General features: G+C 40.8%; 1 protein-coding gene across 1 annotated transcript in view; it reads left to right on the top strand.

Moving 5' to 3' along the window:
- Dgkh (diacylglycerol kinase eta) overlaps window positions 1-22,257 on the top strand; it is a 179,682-nt gene that overhangs the window by 128,423 nt on the left and 29,002 nt on the right. The window contains 8 exon segments of the mRNA XM_028878585.2: window positions 2,209-2,482; window positions 3,497-3,607; window positions 7,511-7,642; window positions 9,659-9,776; window positions 11,561-11,671; window positions 11,803-11,899; window positions 18,776-18,883; window positions 20,965-21,078. Coding sequence (XP_028734418.1) covers window positions 2,209-2,482; window positions 3,497-3,607; window positions 7,511-7,642; window positions 9,659-9,776; window positions 11,561-11,671; window positions 11,803-11,899; window positions 18,776-18,883; window positions 20,965-21,078 — 1,065 coding nt within the window.

The raw sequence follows: 22,257 nt of genomic DNA on the forward strand, positions 1-22,257 counted from the left end.
GATGCTAAGAATAGCATACTGCCTTTACAAGCCAGCATTTTTAAAGTTCATGAGAGGGCCTTTTGACGTAAGGCCTGGATAGTTTGGGCTTGGGAAGGATTTCTCCCCCTAAAGTTCATGCTGTAGCTAGTGGGTTGAGTGGAAGAAAAAGAAAATGCAAATAAACCTTCTTCCTTTAAATTTTTATTTAGTCTGAAAATTTTCATACCCATACACACTGTATCTTGATTATATTCACCCCTTACTCCTCTCGGGCCCCCACCCCCACCATATCTCCTTTTTTCCTTTCATAATTTTTTTTTTAAATCCCACTGAGTTCAGTTAGTGCTGCTCATGTGGACACAGGGGTGAGGTCATCTGCTGGGGACTGGGGAAATCCATCAATGGCCATAGTCCTAAAGAAAACTGACCATCCCTCCCCAAGAAGTCATCCTATAGCTCCTTAGCCTGGGGCTGGGGCCTCTGGAACCCCTCCTCTCCTCAAGGCTGGGACATGTAACTGTTGGTCTTATGCAGGTCTCGTGTTGGTAACCACAGCTGCTGAGCTCATGTGTGTGACAGCCATGTCACGTCTAGAGGCCACCGTTTCATACTGCTTCTCCCTGTCCTCCAGCTCTTAGATTCTTTTTACCCTCTTCGTTGGCCATGTTCCCTGAGCCTTGGGGGTTGAGGTGGGATCACTGTTGATGTCCCACCCACCGCTGACCATTCACAGTCCCAATTTGCAGATGTTATGATTCTTTTTTTTTAAATATATTTATTTATATGTTTTATGTATGATGAGTGCTCTATTTGCATCTATGCCTGCATGCCAGAGGGCATCAGATCCCACTATAGATGGTTGTGAGCCACCACTCAGGACCTCTCGGGGAGCAGCCAGTGCTCTTAGCCCCCTCTCCAGCCTGATGCTATGATTCTTTACACGAGACCCTAAGGATGCTACCAAAATGCTCTCCGAGCTGATGAAAACTTCCAGCAAAGTGGCAGGATACAAAACTAACACATAAAATCCAGTAGCCTTCTTGTGTACCAAGGACATCACTGAACTAAACATTGAGGTATTCCAGTCATTTCCTTCCCTATGGGGAGTTTCAGAAGGCAGGAACTCTCTCTTAGCCAGGTGTTTGCCTCTGAAGTCCTTCCCCCGTGACCCTGTCTTGGCTTTTCATCAAAGACAGAGAAATGGAGAGGGGCTAGACCAAGAATTCTGTGGCGATTGAAGGTGCATTGGTGATAGCATTAACAGTCTTGATCCCAAATGTTTCTTCACATGTAGAAAAAAGAAGAAAAGCAGAAGGGCTCTGTACCTGTTTTTCTTTTTGCACACACTCCCTTTACCCTCCTCCTGTGTGTTTTCCTTCTTGCTCTTTCTTGGACGCCGCCAGGCTGTCGGCCCTCACAGATCTTCAGCTCAGCCATGCCTGCAACTCACGATGTTAAGGGTGCCCTGCGTCAGTGACTTCAAAAGAAAGCCTGGTGTTTTGTGTACTGTATCTCTTCGACTTAGCATCGGTTGCATTCTAAGAAAGAACAGCAGTTTGACATAGGTTGTAAAAATTTGAACTTGTAGGGGCTGGAGAGATGGCTCAGTGGTTATGAACACTGAGGACCCAGGTTTGGTTTTAAGCACCCATGTGGCAGCACACAACAATCCATAACACCTGTTCCGAGGGAGCTGAGACCCTCTTCTGGCTTCTGTGGGGACCAGGCACATGCATGGTGTGCATACATACATTCATGAAGGCAAAACTCTCATATATATAAAAAAAATTGTTCTAGAAAGACTTTAAACCCTGAGATAGAATTTGAGTGATCCAGAAGTATGAATCAACAGGTAGATGCTAGAGTTGTAAACATTTTCAGTCTTTTATACAGTTGGGCTTTATCTGTCAGTTATTAGTAAGCATTTCTGTACATTAAGAGCTACTCATTTTTTTTTAAATTTATTTAAAGATCATTTTCTGTTGTCACTAAATTGAAAGTGGATGTATTCTCCACCCAAAACATCTACAGAAGAAAAGACCATAGCTACTTGAATGTTGGTGTTTTCATCTCCAGTGATTAGAATCATTCAAGATTTGTCTTACATAAAAACCGATCTTACGTTGTGTCTTCCAGTCTAATAGACTTGAATTTCTTCCTCATCACTGTTGTTGCTGTTTGTTTATTTTCTTGTCACCGTCGTTGATGTTTTATTGGTTTTCTTAGTGCTCAGTCCTCAATGAGAAGCTCGAACAGCTGCTACAAGCCCTGCATGCAGACGCTCAGGCCAGTCGAGCTCCCCCAGGGGTTGGCCCTCCAATTCCCGAAGAAGATGTTGTGGAGTCGTCCAGTGAAGAGTCCTTGGGTGAAAGCAAGGACCAGCTCGTGAATGACATTGCAAAACCCTCCTCCCAGAAAGCCACGAAGCCCAGGGAGATAATGCTGCGGGCCAACAGTCTAAAGAAAGCGGTGAGGCAAGTCATTGAAGAGGCTGGAAAAGGTACACACTCACAAAATTAGCTTTAAAGAGACCAGCAACATCCCTGCTGCAAGCATGACCAGTGTGCGTAATGCTCGGATTCAGTACACTTTAAAAAAAAAAAGTCTCGTGGCATGGTAGAAGACAATATGTTCAGTAGAGGGAGAGTTGAACTTAGTCCTATCTGTGCTTTCAGTAGTGAGAGTCAGCATAGCAATGACGCACAAAATAAGATTGCAGAAGTACATTAAGTTGCAATATTTCTATCCCAGCTTAAGTACAAAAAGCACTTATAGAACAAGTCTAAAAACTTCAATCTTTTTACTTCTTGGGCTTGTCTTTAATTCTTAAAATCAACCCCGTAGCTGCCTATAATAGAGAAAATAACTTCTTAACATTGGTTTCCTAACATGGTTGATGTTTAAGAGTATATAAATCTTTATCTGTGTTTTCAAAGGTTTGCTTTTTATTTTTAATTCTGTGTATGCTGTGTGTGTCTGTGTGTGGATATGTGTATGGCACTACAGGTGCCCAAGGAGGCACTGGACCCTCAGAGATGGAGTTAACAGGCAGTTGTGAGCTGCCCGGTGTGGATGCTGAGAACCAAACCTGAGTCCCTGCAAGAGCAGTGTGTGCCCTTAGCCACCGAGCCGTGTATCCGGCACCTAGATTTCATTTTTTATATGAGTACAATGTATATGCTGCTTAGAATTTTAGTCCTAGATGAAAGCTGACTGCAATACGAATAATGTTGGGAATCACCTTCCAGGTGTATAACTTGTAATCAAGCTTTGTATTTTGCTTTTGGTATGTAATTTTATTCTGGTACATATATAATCTCAACAAATGTGTTTGATTTTTGTACTCTCCAGCATCCACAGACATCACTCCCAATGTTGTTACTAAATGACATTTCTTTGTGAATGTAGAATTGCTTTTGATACCCAGTTCAGCTTTTCTTTCCTAACCATATCTTAATATGAGTTCATTTTCTTTTCACTAATGCAAATCTGTTTCCCTTCTTACTACTTAAAGTTATAGATGAACAGACAGTTCAGTCCTGTGAATCGATTAGTCAGCCTTGTGACTATGATAACCCAGAAACAGATGAATCTAAGGATGATGATACGAAAGATTCGTCAGCAGGTAAGGAAATTGTGATGGTACCACAATCAGTCACAACTATCTTTGCACTTAGTTTTTCTGTTTGAGACGAACTGTTGAATTTTTATTCTTCCAAAGGCTTTGTGGGAGGTTTGTTATTGATGAGCATTAAAATAATAATGGTAACAGATTAGGTCAGCTTGTCAAGTATTCTCATCTCTCGTGTGTAGTCTAGACACTAACAATAAACTAAGCATTATGGGATTAATATGATTAAGTATCTTAAAGGAAACATCCACATTTCCCAGTTTTATCCTAACATAGCATTCTGATTCCTTGGGAAATTGCTGGCCCCACACGCACCAAGTTTGGCTGTTGAGGGATTCAACAGTCCCTTATATTTTGTTGATTGTCCAATGCTTGTTGTTAAATTAAGCTTTAAAAGTCACAAGATTTCTAATTACAGTCCTTTCTTTACCAAATTATTTTTGCCTAGAAATTATTATATTATTACTTGAAGACTGTTAACTGTTTCCCTGCCTTTTGGCTTTCAATAGGAAATGAATTTGTCATTTTAGTATTTCATTTAAGTGAAAAGTTTCTAATTACCATTGGATAATATAAGCAGAAGGTATAATAATGATATGTGGTAGTATGACTATAATTATAATATACTCGAGAGGTGTCAGCATAATGTATCAGAACTGTTCCTTCTTATAATTTATTAAGATTTTCTTTTCAAACTTGGACTGATTTTTTTTTAAGCTTTTCTGAAGTTTTCCTATCTGTAAAAATGAAGATAATAATATGCCATTTTAATTGGATTGTAGTAAAGGCTGACTAATTTACGGTAACAAAGTTCCCAGAATAGAGTCTGGTATGCAGTATTTTATAAATGTTTGCTGTCTATCATAATTGTTATATATTATTATTGTTGTTGTTGTTGGCTGAGAAAAATTTGGTTGTACTTAAAATTCTTAAGAAAATCAAAATAGTTTCTGTAAAGTTGGATATTCGACATATATATCTACAGGCATGTTCTGAAATTCTCTTCAGATGGCCATTGATTCCCTCAGGCCATTCAGTTTTAGTACATTTCTCTCTCAAGTTTGGCTGTAATTGTTAGAAGCAGACTTGTTAGACTGTACTTTATGATGAATTTCATTTTTCTGCCTTAAAATTCAACCCCTGATGGAGGATATTTATGTATTATGATGTTGGTATTTGTGGTATTTTTTATGATTGGCCTAATTCCTCACATGGTATTTACCAGTGCCGAGATGACTCTGTCTTCTGTGGCTGTATCTCCCTCCTTCTCTATAGCACTCCTTAAATCAAGCTGTGAGTGGCCTTTACAGCATCATGTTTCCTTGCTACATCTGATGTCTTCCTCCATATCTGGTGTCTCATAGCTTCCTCCACTCGCCTATAATTTGATGATTTTTGAGTTGTTTGTTTTTCTGGCTGCATCCATTTGGTGAGTGTTGTCTGTCTTAAAATGTTTTGAACAAACTCCAGTAAGGCAAGAACATAGATATTCATGCTTCTCATCCAGCACATTTTGTTGTTGCCCAAACTGCTGAATTTCTTTTCGGATTTAATTGCCATAGCTTTCCCTCATCTTTATAACCTTTCATCTTTTTTATTTGGACCTATCACTTCCACCTGTCAAAAGCTTTTAATTCTTCTGTCATCTCCAATGTACTTTATCTGTGAAGTTGGTAGTTAGGCCTTTGATAGTGTTATCTGTTAAAATCTACTTAACTACAGTGGGTTGTCCATACATCTGCTCTCTTCCATATGCATACACTCATTGCCCATGGCTTCCAACCAGCCAGCATTCCGCTTTACCATACTCTCATCAACTCAACATTCCCTTAGTTAGAAAGGAAACTGAAAGATACTGTTAGAATGCTCTGTAGAGAGGCAAGCATAGATTTAGGAAAGTCTTTAACGTTGCCACATTTGATGCCAATTTGGGCTGTAATCCAACTTGCTGAAAATCATTGGCAATAGAAGTGTTCCTGTGTTCAGTGGTTTTATTGAATCATCTATATTGTGTCATTATTAAATTATGCAGTTGATGCCTTAGAAGTGAGGAACACAGTATATTAATGTGTTCAAAGTAATGCTTTATTTAGGAAGAAACATGAAGGACTGATTGAATTACCTGCAGTGGAGCATCGATCTTAGTTGTTAGTACATTTTCTGCTTTTCAGCAGAGGTAAACATCAAAAGTTGCTTTGTGTCAGAGATTCGCCCCAGAAGTGGTGTCTGTCACACACATCAGAGTGACATCTATTAGTTTTGTGCAGCTGGACAGTGTTTGATGAGAGAAAATAGCATGCAAGATTAATATAGTTAAGTTTGTAATTAGTCTGAGGCAAAGTGAAGATAATTAAGTTTTAGAGTACTTTTAAATTGAATTTAATGACTACTGGTTGTTTGGTTTTTTTTTTTTAATACTTATTGATGGCCTTTTGATAAGATTAAGGTACTGTTTTTCCATCACTAACTTGCCTCATATTATTAGAATTAAATCTTCTTTTTGTTATTTTCTTGAATATTACAAATGTATTGAGCTTTTACAAGAATACAACAAAACCATTTGGAGCTTATCATCATTTGAATAAATGATGGCAGGTAAAATACTTTGGTTTTATTGGAAGATAAATGATATCTTTCCATTTATTATTTTTTCTTTTTTTCTTAAAAGTATTTTTACAAACAACATATTTTGATCATATTCTTTCCCCCTCCAGGTCCTCCCAGATCCCCCCAGCTCCCTGCAAACCTGATTTCATGATCTCCCTCTCTTCCTCTCTCTCCCTCACCTAATAAAAATAAAGATCAAAACAAGCAAACCAATAAAACGAACAAAATGCAAAAAGCACACACACACACACACACACACACACACACACACACACACACACACACACGAGTTCTATTTTGTGTTGACCGCCTATGCCTGGGTCTGCCCTGGAGTGTGGCTGATACACCCAGTGACATTCCATTGGAGAAGACTGTTTTTCTCTTTCCTACCAGGTATCATTGCAAGCAGCTTCTTGGTTAGAGGTTGGACTCTGTTTCTTCTTCCTCTTCTTCATCCTGGTATTTTGCCTGATTTGAACTCATGGTAGTCTTGTAGATGATGTCTCCTTTGGAGTTCATGTGTGAATCAGCCTTCGTGTGTCTGGAACACACTTTTTCTTTGGAGCCATTCACCACCACTGGCTCTTAGAATCTTTCTGCCTCCCTTCTGCATAGTTCCCTGAGTCTTCAGAGGAGGAGTTTGCTAAAGACATCTCATTTAGGGCTGAATGTTCCACAGTCTTTCACTCTCCATACATTGTGTAGTTGTGGGTCTCTCTGTTAATTGCCATATACTGCAAGAAGAAGCTTCTCTGGTGAGGGTTAAATGATACACTGATCTGAGTCCCAGCCAAGTGTCTCCACTAATTGAAGCTATATTAACTCGTGTTTCACATGCATTCATGTATTCTACTGTGAGTCGTATCACTTAAATATGATCATTTACCCAATGTTCAAGATTAACAGGTAATGTTGGTAATATGCATCATAATGGTTTTCAGGCTTTAGGTTTTCTACTTACCAAGTTTGGGTTGATCACATTCAAATTAAGCATATTATTGACTTTTTTTATATTATTGACTTTTAATAATGGTAGATATCTATGTTCTGATAGCATCTATTCAAAGCCAGAGATCAATGTATCTCCCTTGGTAGATACTCTCCAAATATCCCAAGAAAATGAAATAAAATGATAAATGTAGGTAAATATAATTAGCATCTTCAGATCCATTCATTGATTTAAATAGGCATTTGGTTGTTGTTGTTGTTGTGTGTCTTGAGTTTATATGAGTTTGTTTAATTTTATACTGGTTTCATTTGCCATTTTTAATCTGGACTTTTTGTCAACAGCCAAATCCACATCTCAGTCTCCTGATGCCCAGGCAAGTCATGGTAATTTCCAAACTGATTCTGTCACTGGTTCAGCTATGGCCACCACCAAAGAAAATCTCCCTGTGCTCAACACCAGAATTATCTGCCCAGGTAGTACAGTCGTGTGACATGGTATATGTTTTAATATGTCTCTGAAAATATGTAACTTCTCTTATTCATGAGCTGTAGAAAGGTGTTCTTAGTATTCTAGGTTGGAGCTCAGGAGCTTACCTCCTGTCTGTCACCTCCAAGCATCTCTACAGCTTTCCTTGTTCTTTTAAGCCACTACTTTCTCGGCAGAGATTTTTAGCCTAGTATCTCTTCCAGCCTTGATGAAACGAGTTTCCCTTGGATTAGACTAATACAAGTTACACCAGAGACTACAGGGAGGAGTTGGAGGAGAAAAACACATGTCTCGGAGCTTCCTGAATTTATGGTGGCTTCAAAATTCCTTCGGTCTTCATTCATAGTATGCTGGAGTCTGTTTAGACCCTGAAAAGTAGCTTCTCGTGGAATTTCTTTTTAAAGATGAGCTCTATAATTCAAATAATGGTTGGAGACATTTGTTCCTCTCTTTCAACAGTGATGGAACAACCAGTCGATCAGGGAAATAGAGTCCCTGGAGGTTACATGAAACAGTAGGACCCAGTCAACATCTAAGGAACCCCCACCCACAGGAGAATACACACTCTTCTCAAGAGTATGTAGAACATTCTCTAGAACAGACCATAGCCACTTTGGTCACAAACCATTCTTAAGTAAAATCAAAAGGATCAAAATCTCATGACTGTTTCCTCTCAGCACAATGGAATGGAAGAGCCGATGAGAGAATGAGGTTTGGGCAGGTACACAACTGTGGAAACATGGAGGGGAATACATTAGAGAAAATAATAATTAGTAAAGTAGAGAAAATACTTTGGGATGAGTGAGAACAGAAATGCACTGTCCTGAAACTTAGCTGATGCAGCTGAAATGTGCTTAAACGGAGTGTGTAACTGTAAATGCTGCTTTGAAATTGTTCATCCATCATTGGTCAGTCCCTTGACACCCACCAAGATCAACCAGGACGGGAGCAGACTAATGACAGCTAACAGAGGAAAGAGAATAATAAATATGAGGGTGGACATAAATAAGAGAATTAAAAAGAAAAAAGTAGAGAAAATGAAAAGACGTTGAGTGAGGATTCAGATCCCTAAAATCAGGAATGAGGAAATCGTGAGACATCATTATGGAGCTTGGAGAAACATATATGATTATGATGGTACTATGAACCCAGAGGAAACAGGCAAATGTGTAAAAACACTTGAACTAGAAATCCCATTCAAGAAGAAATAGAAATAAAATAAAATCCTAGAAGGGAAAGCCAGGCAGTAGCGCATGCCTTGGGAGGCAGAGGCAGGCAGATCTGGGTAAGTTCCAGGACAGAGGTCTACAGAGGGAGCTCCAGAACAGGCTGGGCTACATAGAGAGACCCTGTCTCAGAAAGCCAGAAAATGAAAGGAAAGGGAAGGGAAAAGGGTGGGGCGGGGAGAGAAGGGGTAAGAGAAAAGGAAAAGGAAAGGACAACTGTGTCCCTTCCCAGGCTTCTTTTGCATGTAGAAAACCCCAAGGGACGCACACATGTGCACTCACACTCATACATGCACACAAGTAAGCTAAACCACTAAAGCTAGTAAAGGAGTATGCTAAGATTACAGAGTAAATGATCAATACACAGAAATCACCTTTTTGTCATCATATTTCTATACACCACAACTGAACCACCTGACCATGAAATTAAGAATAAAGTTCTACTTGAAATTGCATCAAAAATGGCAAAACACTTAGGAATGAATTTAACCCAGGAATTGAAACACTGAAAACTACAAACTGTAGAATCGCTGAATGGTAAGTGAGAAAATATCACAGATGCTGCTTTTCATGTTATTCTCTCCGTAATTCTTTATTACAACATACAGACAATTGAAAATATTGAAGCGCTTCACACTTCTAAGCATCATCCTTTGAGTTGGGGCTACTGAGTGGTCACAGGCTTTGGTAGCAAGATGTTTGGGACAAGGCCAGGCTCTGAGTGGCCCGGATTTGTCTCTCCTTTCTCTTAACGTGATCCTGATGTATTTCTGTCAGGTTTAAGAGCAGGACTTGCCGCCTCAATCGCCGGGAGTTCTATCATCAACAAAATGTTGCTGGCAAACATCGACCCTTTTGGTGCAACTCCGTTTATTGACCCAGATCCTGATTCACTGTAAGAAACACTTGTGTACTTATTTTGCTTCAACCTTTTTTTTTTTTTTTTTTTTTTTTTTTGTCTGTTTGGTTCAAATCCTGCCGTTTTGCATGTGTCCCAAAGTGTTGGGTTCCATCTGCAGAAAGGGCGGTGAGCATGCTCCGAAGTTGATAATGCCCAGCGCTGTGGTCCGTCCCTGAGACAGGTCCCTTTCTCACTGGCTGTTCAGCGGCCACTCTCTGGTGCGGTGCTGCTTGCCTCTCTCTCTCCCGGAAGGTCTACCTTAGTGCTGGTTTTCACCTGTATCTGCGTCTTCCCCTGCCGTCTTCTCGTCTCAGTCTGCTAATCCTGATCTTTCCACATCCCGCTGAACGGTTTCCTGGTTTCCAGCTTCTAACCCACATAGATCTCATGTCTTTCTAGACTCCCTAAAAACACGTTTGGCAGCGTGAGATAGACTCACTCTTGTTCGCATTTTAAAATTTGCTTTGTGAATGCATGTGTATGTGTGTCCATCCACGTGTGTATGGGTGCCTTGCATGTACATGTGTGGAGCCAGAGTTGAAGTTGAGAGTCTTCCTCCCCCACTTTCCCTCTTGTATGTTGAGGCAGGGTCTCTCATGTGAACCCAGAGCTGGCCTGTCAGCTCGGCTAGTCTAGACTATGTAGGCAGCTTGCGGTGGCCCTGTCTCTTCCTCCTGTGTCCTAAGATTGCAGGCTGGCTGCCCTGACCACTGGGCGTTTACCTGGGTGCTGGCAGTCTGAACTCTGTCTTCCTGCTCTTGCACCACACACGCTTTACCCATTGAGTTATCTCCCTAGCTCAAAGATGCTTTTTCTTTTTAAATCTTATTTTTGTATTGGCATTTCTCAAGGGCAGCATTTATTATATTTTATTTTATTTTTGGAAATACTTTCCTTTTATTTTGTTTGTTTTGTTTTTGTTTTTGAGAGAGGGTTTTACTGTGTAGCCCTGGCTATCCTGGAGCTCACTCTATGGACCAGGCTGGCCTCAAACTCAGAGATCTGCCTGCCTCTGCCTCCAAGCTCTGGGATTAAAGGTGTGCGCCACCACCGCCAAGCTTTTTTTTTTTTTTTTTGATCTAGCCAAATTTAAGAGAGTGTGTGTGTACTGACATGTACCTGGAGGTCAGAGGACAACTTGCAGACATCGTTTTCTTCCTTCTATCATGTGGATCCCACAGAATGAACTCAGGTTGTCAAGTTCGGTGACAAGCACCTTTATCAGGGGTGGAAGGAGTGAACTGACTCCTGCGAATTGTCTTCCAGTCTCCATACATACACCATGGCGTGTGTGAAACACCCACCCACCCCATAAAAACGTAATTATAAAAATAAAATCAAGTATTCACAATATTTATAATAACGTATTGAAATCAGAAGTTTTCCCTTACTCTTTGTCCATTTTTAAGGGTTGAGTGGCAGAGACTTTCTCATGATTTAAGAAAGAGGACTATGGCACTTGACTTCGGAGGCCTCCCATAGAGGCCGGCATCAGTGGGCCTGTGTGGTCAGCGCCTTAGGTGGAGACAGAAGGCTTACGGCCGTCAGCTTAAATAGAAAACAAGACAGTAACTGTCTCCGTTTGCTTTGCCTCAGACCACAAATGATGCACGTGCCCTGTGACTCTGCAGACGGCATGTATGTGGGGAATGGCCTGTGCTTTCCAGTCCTCTAGAAAGAATGGGCGCTTGAGGGGTTTTAAGTGTGACTGTCAATAAACTGTACATGTTGTAATGAACCTGAAATTGACTTTTATGTACCTTCCCTTATTGTCCTAGAGATGGATACTCAGAAAAATGTGTCATGAACAATTACTTTGGGATTGGATTAGATGCAAAAATTTCATTAGAATTTAATAATAAGAGAGAAGAACACCCTGAAAAATGCAGGTAATTTCAATAATGGGTCTAATGTTGTTACGTGGAGGTAATTTTACTTTAATTTCATTTATTGTCTCTCTTGCTTTAAGGAGTAAATAAATAACATTTCCTGAGATTGCACAACAATATTTGTTTTTTAGAAGCCGAACTAAAAACTTGATGTGGTATGGAGTCCTTGGGACCCGGGAGTTATTACAGAGATCATACAAGAATCTGGAACAAAGGGTTCAGCTTGAGGTGAGTTAATCTTGAAGCAAAGACAATTTAGTGTATCCTACGTAGATAATTTGTAGAGCTAAGTTAACGTGATTTCTTCTTAGTGATTAAATGTTTTCTAAAGGTAGTGTCAACCCTGTGTATAAACAGTAGGCTTAACCTTAAATCACCCTATTCGTTCCTGAAGCTGGGGCTACCAACATGAAGCCTTGTAAGGACTTTTATAGGACAGTGTCTTTAATAGTGGACTTCTTCACTTAAGTGTTCCAATTCTACAATGCCCAAAGTTTTATAAAGTCCTTGGAAGTAGTACTTGCAGTACATGCATTTTAATTTAAAATATAATTTATTTTGAGCCAATTATTTCTAACAAGTCAGTTAAAAATAGGATTTTGACAATCTTTTCTAGTTGAGGTAGAAACTTACAGACAATGAAAGTTATTTAATTTCTTGCAGCAGCAGGAAAAAGATGGTTGGGAATCCTTGGAGTCTATCAGTTACTGTAAACTTGATTTCTTTTATCCTTGGTCCAAGGCATATATTTTCTACCTCATTTCATTTTGTGATCAGAGCATTTTCTATTTAAAATGCTAATACACTAATACAGAGAAATTTATAACTCTTAAGGTTTAAATACTTGAGTGAATAAACTAAGCTGAGTACTGTTTTCTTGGCCTTGTCTTAACACTGGGGCGTAAGCTAAACAGGTAAGTCAGTCACTACCAACTAAATGTCATAAAGATAAGCACATAGGTCCTTTTCACTCTAAAAATATTACTAGGTGATCAGCTGCTTTGATTCCTGGCTGCTTGTGAAATTACACTACACACTAAGTGAGTGGCTACAAAATCAGGAAGGTCTACCTTCCGCCAAGGCTCTCTTCTGCAGTCCCACCCCAAGTCCATTTAGGTGCCCTTGTATGTACTGCATTGTATGTGTTCCTTCACTTTTGCTCCGTGTCCCCAGTTGGCCACACTCACTCAGAACAGGTTGAGAGCTATAGTCATTGTTGTTAACCTTAGTGTGTAACACAGTAGCTGACACAGTCTTGTTGCAGAAGTAGATAGTGAATTGATAAGTTAGTATGAAAGATGCTCCTCAATTTATGATGAGTGACATTTCCAGCATGGCTCTAGGGACCGACTTGATTAGGGCATGAGGGAATGAAGAAATGAAGGACAGACACATGGACAGAAAGCTGGAGTCAGGTGGTCTAGACTGTCAGCAGGAAAAATTCAGCACTCCAGGAGGTCAGCAGTATATAGAGTTGAACAGGGAGGCATGGTTATTACATGTTGATAAACAAGGAGGTGGGATTGATGGTAAACAGCTGGATCAAAGAGACAGGTTCAGCTAACCTTGGTCGGAGCATGCTCTGTAAGCATACAGTCTTCAGGCCGTAAACATCCAGGGGGCAGAAAGCTATGGTGGATATTTTCTGCACATACAGTCTATATTAGCACTTGGTCCCCTGAGGCGGGCCATGCCTTCTGAGCCTTTACCATGCCTCTGAGCCTGAGGCTGCTGGGTCCTTGACATGTCTGTACCTGTGTCAACAACATACGTTCCCTCTGTGTTTCACTCACCCAGGCTTCCTCTGCTTCCTACAGATGAGTCTGATCATACATTAGTGGGGGAAGGTGAGGCCTCAAGAATACATTTAGAGCCAGGCGTGGCGTCACATGCCTGTAACCCCAGCTCTTCTGGTATGGAAACAGGGCATTTGCCCACATTCAGGTCTGGAGTTTCAAGCCAGCCATGGCTGCATAGAGTGACCCTTTCTTTAAAAGACAAATAAAACAACTACAAAACCATTTGATTCAGCTAACCTTCTAAACAACTTCTCAAGGGCTTGCCAACCTCCCACATGCTCAGATGCTTCCTTGGCCCATAGTTGATGTCCTGATCCAAAGCCTGCTTTGTAACGAAGTGTCGGCTGTCTCATGTAAGTTTATAGAGTGCTATACAAAAAATGAAAGACAGAATGGCTACTTGTCAGCCTCGGTGGACGAATGGTCTTTGTCACTGAAAGTAGTCTTTGTTGCTGGCCCAAATTTTGAAGAAGACATCTTACCTAGAGCTTTTTCCTTTCCATTTTAAAAGGCACTGATGGTGTGGACCCTTTCTGTTGAAACTATGGATCACTTGTATGAAGTTTTTAATATATTAAATAAGATATATAGACATAACAGAAAGTCGTATGAAAATCAGTTAAATATTTTTGTTAAACTAATATATATATTTCATTATTACCAAATCGAAGAAGAATCTAATGGGGTGTCTAATAAATATAATATTTCAAATGATAAACAAATGAGAGGCCTGTGAGGTGGCCCTGTGGGTAAAGGTACCTGATGCCAAACCTGATGACCAGAGTTCAGTCCCTGGGGCCCACATGATAGAAGGGGAGAACCGACTCCTTCCTGTAAGTCGCTTTCTGACCAACACACACGTGACGTGATGCAGACATGCTCCCCCCCACACTCAAACAAGTATAATACAAATGAAGACCAATGCTATCTAATCTCTACCTTGATATCAAAGTCTGAATGTCTGTTGATGCAGTCACAGGTCATATCCGGCTTCTTGCCTACACTTGGCTAAGTCCATAGGTTAGTTGGTGGACATAAAAAGATGATTTTTTTTTTTTTAATGAACAGGTTTCCATTCCTTGAATCTATCCATAGACCCTGATTTTCAAGCCTCAAGTTAAGAACTTATATTTACAAGTATGTGTTAGGTCAGCCGGGTGACTCATACCTATAATCAAAACACTTGAAATGTGGAGGTAGGAAAATCATGAGCCTGGGTCAGCCTGGGCTACATATCCTTGTCTCAAAAAAAAAAAAAAAAAAAAAGAAAAGAAAAGAAAAGTATATGTTAAATGATAGAAAGGAAAACTAAAATTAGTAAAATAGGATAAATGAAAACATGCTAATATATATTAAAAAAGTGAAATAGAAAGCCTCAGAATTCTTTGCCATTTTTTTAAAGTAAGGAAAAGTGAAACTTTCTAAGAGTGTGAGCGTGGAGGACCTGTTGGGTGGTTTTTCTCCTTGGTGATGGTGTGGGTGAGATAAAGGCAGGGCAGAGAGTCTCCCAGGAGACGCCTGCCTTGTGTGCTAGTCCTGTTGGTGTTCATCACTTCACACAGGTAAGTTTTCTTCTTTGGTAGGGAAGGAGATGGATTTCATGTGTGGTGGTTGAGTCTGCGCCAGTGGAGACTTAGACGGTGGCATCTCTGTCTGCACATGGGTGGAAGGGTGCTTGGTGCAAATTCACTGAGTGAGACTGAAGCCACGGTGCAAACTGAGAAGCAAGGTGCGTGTGGAAACACCCCATGCGTCATCCGGGTGCTCATCTAACCCCAACTTTCAGAGCGTCATGGGAGGTTTACGATCCTGTCCCAATGATGGGAACTCCGGGATAGGATCATACCGTGTTTGCCTCTTTACGATAGAAAAATGTTGGCAGTATAAATGAGAGATTTCATTAACATTTAAATTCTATAATCAAGGGTGACTTGTCTATTGCATGTGAGAAGCAGCCTTGCTTTCTGACCGACATGACAATCATATACTGTTTTGTATACTTTAAGTACAAAGAGAATGTAAACAAAAATAAGTGGAAAAATGCAATTCATCATGACATAGGCAATGAGAAACAAATATTTATGCCTGCTAACTTGTCTGAGTTCTGACTCAAATCTGTAACTTACCCCATCTCTGAATACCTACTAAATCCTAAGCAAGGTAATCCTTACCCTGACATGGGCTTCCCACTCTACAGAGACTCTCCTACCCTCCTAGTTTTCACAGATTTCCTGAAGCTTTTCCAGAATATAAGACATTTTTCTGAATGTAGTCTTAATTTATCAAATCCGTACTGCCTATGTTTTCTCATGAACTCTGTGGAATAGAGATGTGTGCACATAACTCTGGGGTTTATGTCCAATGCGCATATGTTATATTCAGCAGTGTGTGTGTGTGTGTGTGTGTGTAGATGTTCATCTTTGGTAGATGCAAATAAACTACATTCATTTGTAAAACCTATAAGTACATCTCCAGATTTTTAAAAACATTTTATGTGTGGGTGTTGTACCTGTGTGTGTATGTGTATGTGCACAACATGCATGCAGGGACTGTGGAGACCAGAAGAGGGTGTCGGATTCCCTGGAACTGGAGTTACAGATGGCTGTTAGCTCCATGTGGGTGCTGTGAGTTTAATCTAAATTCTCTGGAAGCAGCCAGTGCTCTTAAAGACTGAGCTATCTCTTCAGCCCCAACCCTCTCCTAATTTAAAAAAAAAAAAGCAAAAAGCCCTTTTAAACTGCGTGTGGTGCACACACCTGTAATCCTGTACTTGTGGGCTGCTGAGCAGGAGGATTGCTGCAATTCCAGGTTAGTTTGGCTACAGAGGAGAGCTGTCTTAAAAATACAAAAAGGACAATAAGACTACTATTCTGTTTACAAAATTAGCATTTTAAAATATCTTAAGTTAGTCATGTGACTTTAAGTAGCACTTTCTCAAGTAAAGATAGCTGTTTTTTTTTTTTGTTTTTGTTTTTTTTCCTTTCCTTTTTTTTTTTTTTTTTTTCCGAGACAGGTTTCTCTTGGTAGCTTTGCGCTTTCCTGAACTCACTTGTAGCCAGCTGCCTCGAACTCACAGAGATCGCTGCTCTGCTCCGATGTTTTTTTTTTTTTTAAACATGTTGCTAAATGATTAATACAAATTTCCTTTCAAAGTATACATTGAGTACTAACCAAGTGCCAGGTGTGTTCCTGAGTGCTAGGAAGCAGCATAGATCTTTGAAGGAGAAATAAGCTCCCTGGTTAATGGTTAGCACTGTGGCCTCATGGTAAAGAAAATGATTGTAAGAAATACATGTGGCCCTGAATAGGCACATGGGTAAATATGAAATCTCAGTTGCTTACTTTGGAAAAACTGGTTCATGCTGAGTTTTCATTTGTTTTAAAGATTGACAATAATTCTGATTGGGCATTAAAATGTAGTTTTTGATGAGTATGTCTTAATGTAAGAATTATGAAATTTGGAGACACAGTATCTATTTTACATATGGCATCTATAAGCACTTTTCTCTTGAAATGAAGGCTTAACCCCATCAAATATTCATGTAGAAAAACTCATATGGCTCTGTTTAAATACTTAGATATGATCATTATAAGGGGTGTTTTAAAATAATATGAAATACTCTTGACACATAAAATGTACAGATTTATGGGGCACCAGTGTTGTTTTGGTGCATTATATATAGTGTAGTGCTCAGACATAATTGTTTCTTCAGACATGTCATTCCTTAACTGCTGTGTCCATCTCAGTATCTAACTAAGTTGTATTTAAGAATGAATAAATAGAATAAAACAAAAAGTCAAAATACATTTGAAGAGCACTATTTATGAAAATGCTAGTTTGCTTCTACTCAGTAATTACTATGTGTAATTACTGTAGCAGTCATAACCCCCATTTCCCATCTAAGTGGTAATTTAATTTTCATTAAGTTGAATTAGAAGGTGGGAGTGTACAGTGTGATTCAATATGCATAGTTTTTCTTTGCCTTTGTATCTAGCTACATAAAAATTGATTAAAATTTTTGAGAGTGTAGGTGTGTGCGTGCGCACGTGCATGCACATGTGTGTGTATGTACATACATGTGCAAGTGTACCAAGTGTACATGGGGAGGTCAGAGGACAACTTGAGGAAATTGTTCTTTTCGTGTACATGTGCGTTCCAACTATTGAACTCAGGTTGTCAGGGTTTATGGCAAGCGCCTTTACCCACCCAACCATCTCATCCGCCCCCACTCAGCTTTCAGTGTAGATGGTTGCTGGTTAGTTACCAACCCATGCGAGTGCCCAGTTGTGATGGATCGGATCAGAGCCTGCCCTTACAGGGCCTGCGTTCAACAGGGTGCCCAAAACAAGCACAGAGAGGCCTCAGCCATACAGGCTAGAACAGCACTTCTCAACCTGCGGGTTGTGACTCTTTGGGGGCTGAACATCCATTTCACAGGGTCGCCTGAGACCATCGGAAAACACAGATATTTACATTACGATTCGTAACAGTAGCCAAATCGCAGTTATGAAGTAGTAAGGAAATAATTGTGTGGTTAGGGAATCACCACACATGGAGAGCTAACTGTATTGAAGGGTCACAGCCTTAGGAAGGGTGAGAACCACTGGGCTAGAATTTTATAAGTGATCTGAGGACACAGATCAGAAAAGTACTGCCTGATCTGGGAGGAACCACGAAGGAAAGCATATTTTTAATTCAATTTTTATGAAAATTTCTTCTTTATATAGACTTTCTCCCCCCTTGGTTTGTTTGTTTTTTGTTTTTTTATTTTTTATTTTGACCCAGGGTCTCATTGTGTAATTATCCTGGCTGTCCTGGATCTCTATAGACTAAGCTGGCCTTGAACTCACAGAGATCTGCCTGCCTCTGCCTCCCTCTTGTTGGGAATTAAAAGTGTGCACCACTACTCCATAGCATTTTTTGAAGTTATTAATACTTTAAAAAGTTTAATTAAGAAAAAAGGAAGGTGAAGGCCTTTGTAACATTTGAGTCTGTCTGTGGAAAGGTGATACTGTGCACGCATTACAGTGTAGCTCGCCCTGTGGATTGTGGAAGAGTGTGCTTACATGAAAGCAAGCGCCGTGGACACATTCCTGTCCCAGTAACCCTGAAGGAACAGCTTGGCTCTTTTTCTCTGACCTCTAAGCTTTTTATTTTTGACATAGGGTCTCAGGTAGCCCAGGCTGCCCTTGAACGTGCTGTGTAGATGAGGATGTCCGAGAACCCCTCTGCTCTTCTTGTGTCCACTCCGAAGTGTTGGGATTATAGGCGTTCTAACCTCCCAGCTCTTTCTTTACCTTGCAGTGTGATGGGCAGTATATTCCTCTACCCAGTTTACAAGGCATAGCGGTATTGAATATCCCTAGCTACGCCGGAGGCACCAACTTCTGGGGCGGAACCAAAGAGGATGATGTAAGTAGCACAGTGGGGTTACAGTTTGTTTCCCCGACGGTCATAAAATTACCAGTCTGTCTAACTTTCTAAATTTGTGCTTCATGATATTAACTTCATGTCAGTATTTGCATGACAAATGTTTGGAGGGTGAGAGGTAGATTCGTAGCACCTTGTTTCAACGTTCTGTCTCATGGATATACTCTAAAGTTCCTTCAGAGTTCTGGTGTTCAAGTTATGCAACACCACACCTGACAAGGTTTGGAACTATTTCTGTTTTCTTCATATATTTCCTTGTATTATGAAAGAAAAAAGAAACACAGTCACATTTGTGTGGTGTTTGCAGTTGCTCTAAAAAGAATGGAAAAGAGAACAATTGTTGAGGTGGGCGTACCAGGGAGAGTGATGTATTGTCGTGATCCAGAAGAGTCTGACCCTGATTTCAGTTTGAGGCTTAAATGAACATACAAGGTATAACGTTCACGTTGTGGATAGACTCTGGCTCTTTGGAAGTGTAACGACAGAGTCACCCATTCTTTCTGCCAAATATTCTGAAGTGTGAAATCAGTGCGAGTAAGATCAGGTTGACACTCCTGAACACCCACCAGGCCCCCAGAAGAGCCGAGCCTTATGTTCATTATTTAACACCCACATGATTTCCCCCCCCCACCTCCCCGCTCCTGTGTGTGTCAGCAATCAGAAGTGAGGTCCCTGCCCATGCTAGTTGACCCCTGTAACACTGACCTACATCCTCAGTCCCAAACTGTAACTTCGTAATTTTAGCCTTGAAAAACTGGAGACAAAGTTTTCACAGTTGCTAACAGAGGAGCAACTTGACTCCAGGTGGTTTGATAACAAATTATCAGTGTCAGCAAGTGCGTGGGCTGGCATTTCCAATACAAGTGTTAATTAGGATATTCTTTTAGGGTGAGTATTTTTCAGTCATAATTGTTTATGATATAGTAAGCGAGAAAGTAACAGGAACAGAGCAACATTGAACTTCAGTTCTGGGAATCAGTTTTGTGAACATCTGCATTTCACACAAAAGCAGAGTACTCCTGAGGAGTTTTTGTCCTGTTTCCCTGCTCACAAACGCCCTAAGAAGTTGTTATATTAAGACACCAGACACGGGGCTGGAGGGATGGCTCAGCAGTTAAGAGCACCGGCTGCTCCTGCAGAGGACCCAGGCTCAGTTGCCAGCACCCAGCACTAGCGCACAATCACTTGAACTGCAGCTTCTGGGTACATGTCCTAGTTTGTTCTATTGCTGTGATAAACTGCATGACCAACAGCAGCTTGGGGAGGAGAGGGTTTGTTTGGCCCTCATGTCCTGGTCACAGTTGACCATGGAGGGAAATCAGGACAGGAGCTCGATGCAGGACCCGAAGCAGAAACTTCATAGAGTACGCTGCTAACTGACTTGTCTCCCCGTGGCTTGCTCAGCTTGCTTTCTTATACAAGGCAGAACTACCTGTTGGGGGTAGTCTGATGGAGGTGATTCTTCAATTGAGGTTCTCTCTTCCCAGGTGACCCTGCATCAAGTTGATAAAAACTAACTTTTTTGGTCTGCATTCACTTGTACATATTGGCATGCAGGTACACCCACGTGCATATAATTAAAAAATAAACGTAAATCTCCAAAAAACGATGACAGCACAAATGTATATTGCTTAGAACACTTGGAAAGAATGTCTTTAAAACATGCCAAGTGCACAAGATCATGGTTTGCATGTTTCTCAGCATCAACTTTTGGGCTCCTGTGGATTTTCAAAAATTATATGTCATCTTATCAAGATGTCTACAAATTATATGTGAAGTATTTACCACATTCATGCCAAGATGACATATTTAGGAATGGTGTTAGTCAGAAAGTACCAGATGAGACGTTTGACTATCCTCCGGATATTGAAACCCTTTTTGGAAGTATGTTTATTTTAAGCTGTCTTCTTGGCTCTTACTTTCTTGGGCTCTTACTTTCTGATATTTACCTCATCACTGCCTGTTTTCAGGTTTTTGGTGTCTGTAAGGCAGGGTTTGGGGCTTGGTGTGGCGCTCTACCTAACCCGTTGGTGGGAACGAGTGGGATCCCTTTTCCCTTCTAGATATTTGCCGCACCGTCATTTGATGACAAGATTCTGGAAGTTGTTGCCGTGTTTGACAGTGTGCAGATGGCGGTCTCAAGGGTCATCAAACTTCAGCATCACCGCATAGCACAGGTGGGTTTCCAGAGCAAGGCGCACTCTGTGTCCTGGGTCATGGAGCGTAGGAGGAAGTGGTCCCAGATGACTACTGTACAGATAAACTGTAAAGAACTCCTCTCACTGCACAGATAAACTGTAAAGCACCTCCTCTCACTGCACAGATAAACTGTAAAGCACCTCCTCTCACTGCACAGATAAACTGTAAAGCACCTCCTCTCACTGCACACATAAACTGTAAAGCACCTCCTCTCACTGCACACATAAACTGTAAAGCACCTCCTCTCACTGCACACATAAACTGTAAAGCACCGCCTCTCACTGCACAGATAAACTGTAAAGCACCGCCTCTCACTGCACACATAAACTGTAAAGCACCTCCTCTCACTGCACACATAAACTGTAAAGCACTGCCTCTCACTGCACACATAAACTGTAAAGCACTGCCTCTCACTGCACACATAAACTGTAAAGCACTGCCTCTCACTGCACACATAAACTGTAAAGCACCTCCTCTCACTGCACAGATAAACTGTAAAGCACCGCCTCTCACTGCACAGATGAACTGTAAAGCACCTCCTCTCACTGCACACATAAACTGTAAAGCACCGCCTCTCACTGCACACATAAACTGTAAAGCACTGCCTCTCACTGCACACATAAACTGTAAAGCACTCCTCTCACTGCACACATAAACTGTAAAGCACTGCCTCTCACTGCACACATAAACTGTAAAGCACCGCCTCTCACTGCACACATAAACTGTAAAGCACCTGCCTCTCACTGCACACATAAACTGTAAAGCACCTCCTCTCACTGCACACATAAACTGTAAAGCATCACAAAATAAAGCACTCTCTCACTGCACACATAAACTGTAAAAGCACAAAAAAACACTCTCACTGCAAAAAAAAAAAAAAAAAAAAAAAAAAAAGACAATAAACTGTAAAGCACTCCTCTCACTGCACACATAAACTGTAAAGCACGCCTCTCACTGCACACATAAACTGTAAAGCACCTCCTCTCACTGCACACATAAACTGTAAAGCACTGCCTCTCACTGCACACATAAACTGTAAAGCACTGCCTCTCACTGCACACATAAACTGTAAAGCACTGCCTCTCACTGCACACATAAACTGTAAAGCACTGCCTCTCACTGCACACATAAACTGTAAAGCACTGCCTCTCACTGCA

Source organism: Peromyscus leucopus, chromosome 9 (assembly GCF_004664715.2).
Source record: "Peromyscus leucopus breed LL Stock chromosome 9, UCI_PerLeu_2.1, whole genome shotgun sequence".
Lineage (NCBI taxonomy): Eukaryota > Metazoa > Chordata > Mammalia > Rodentia > Cricetidae > Peromyscus > Peromyscus leucopus.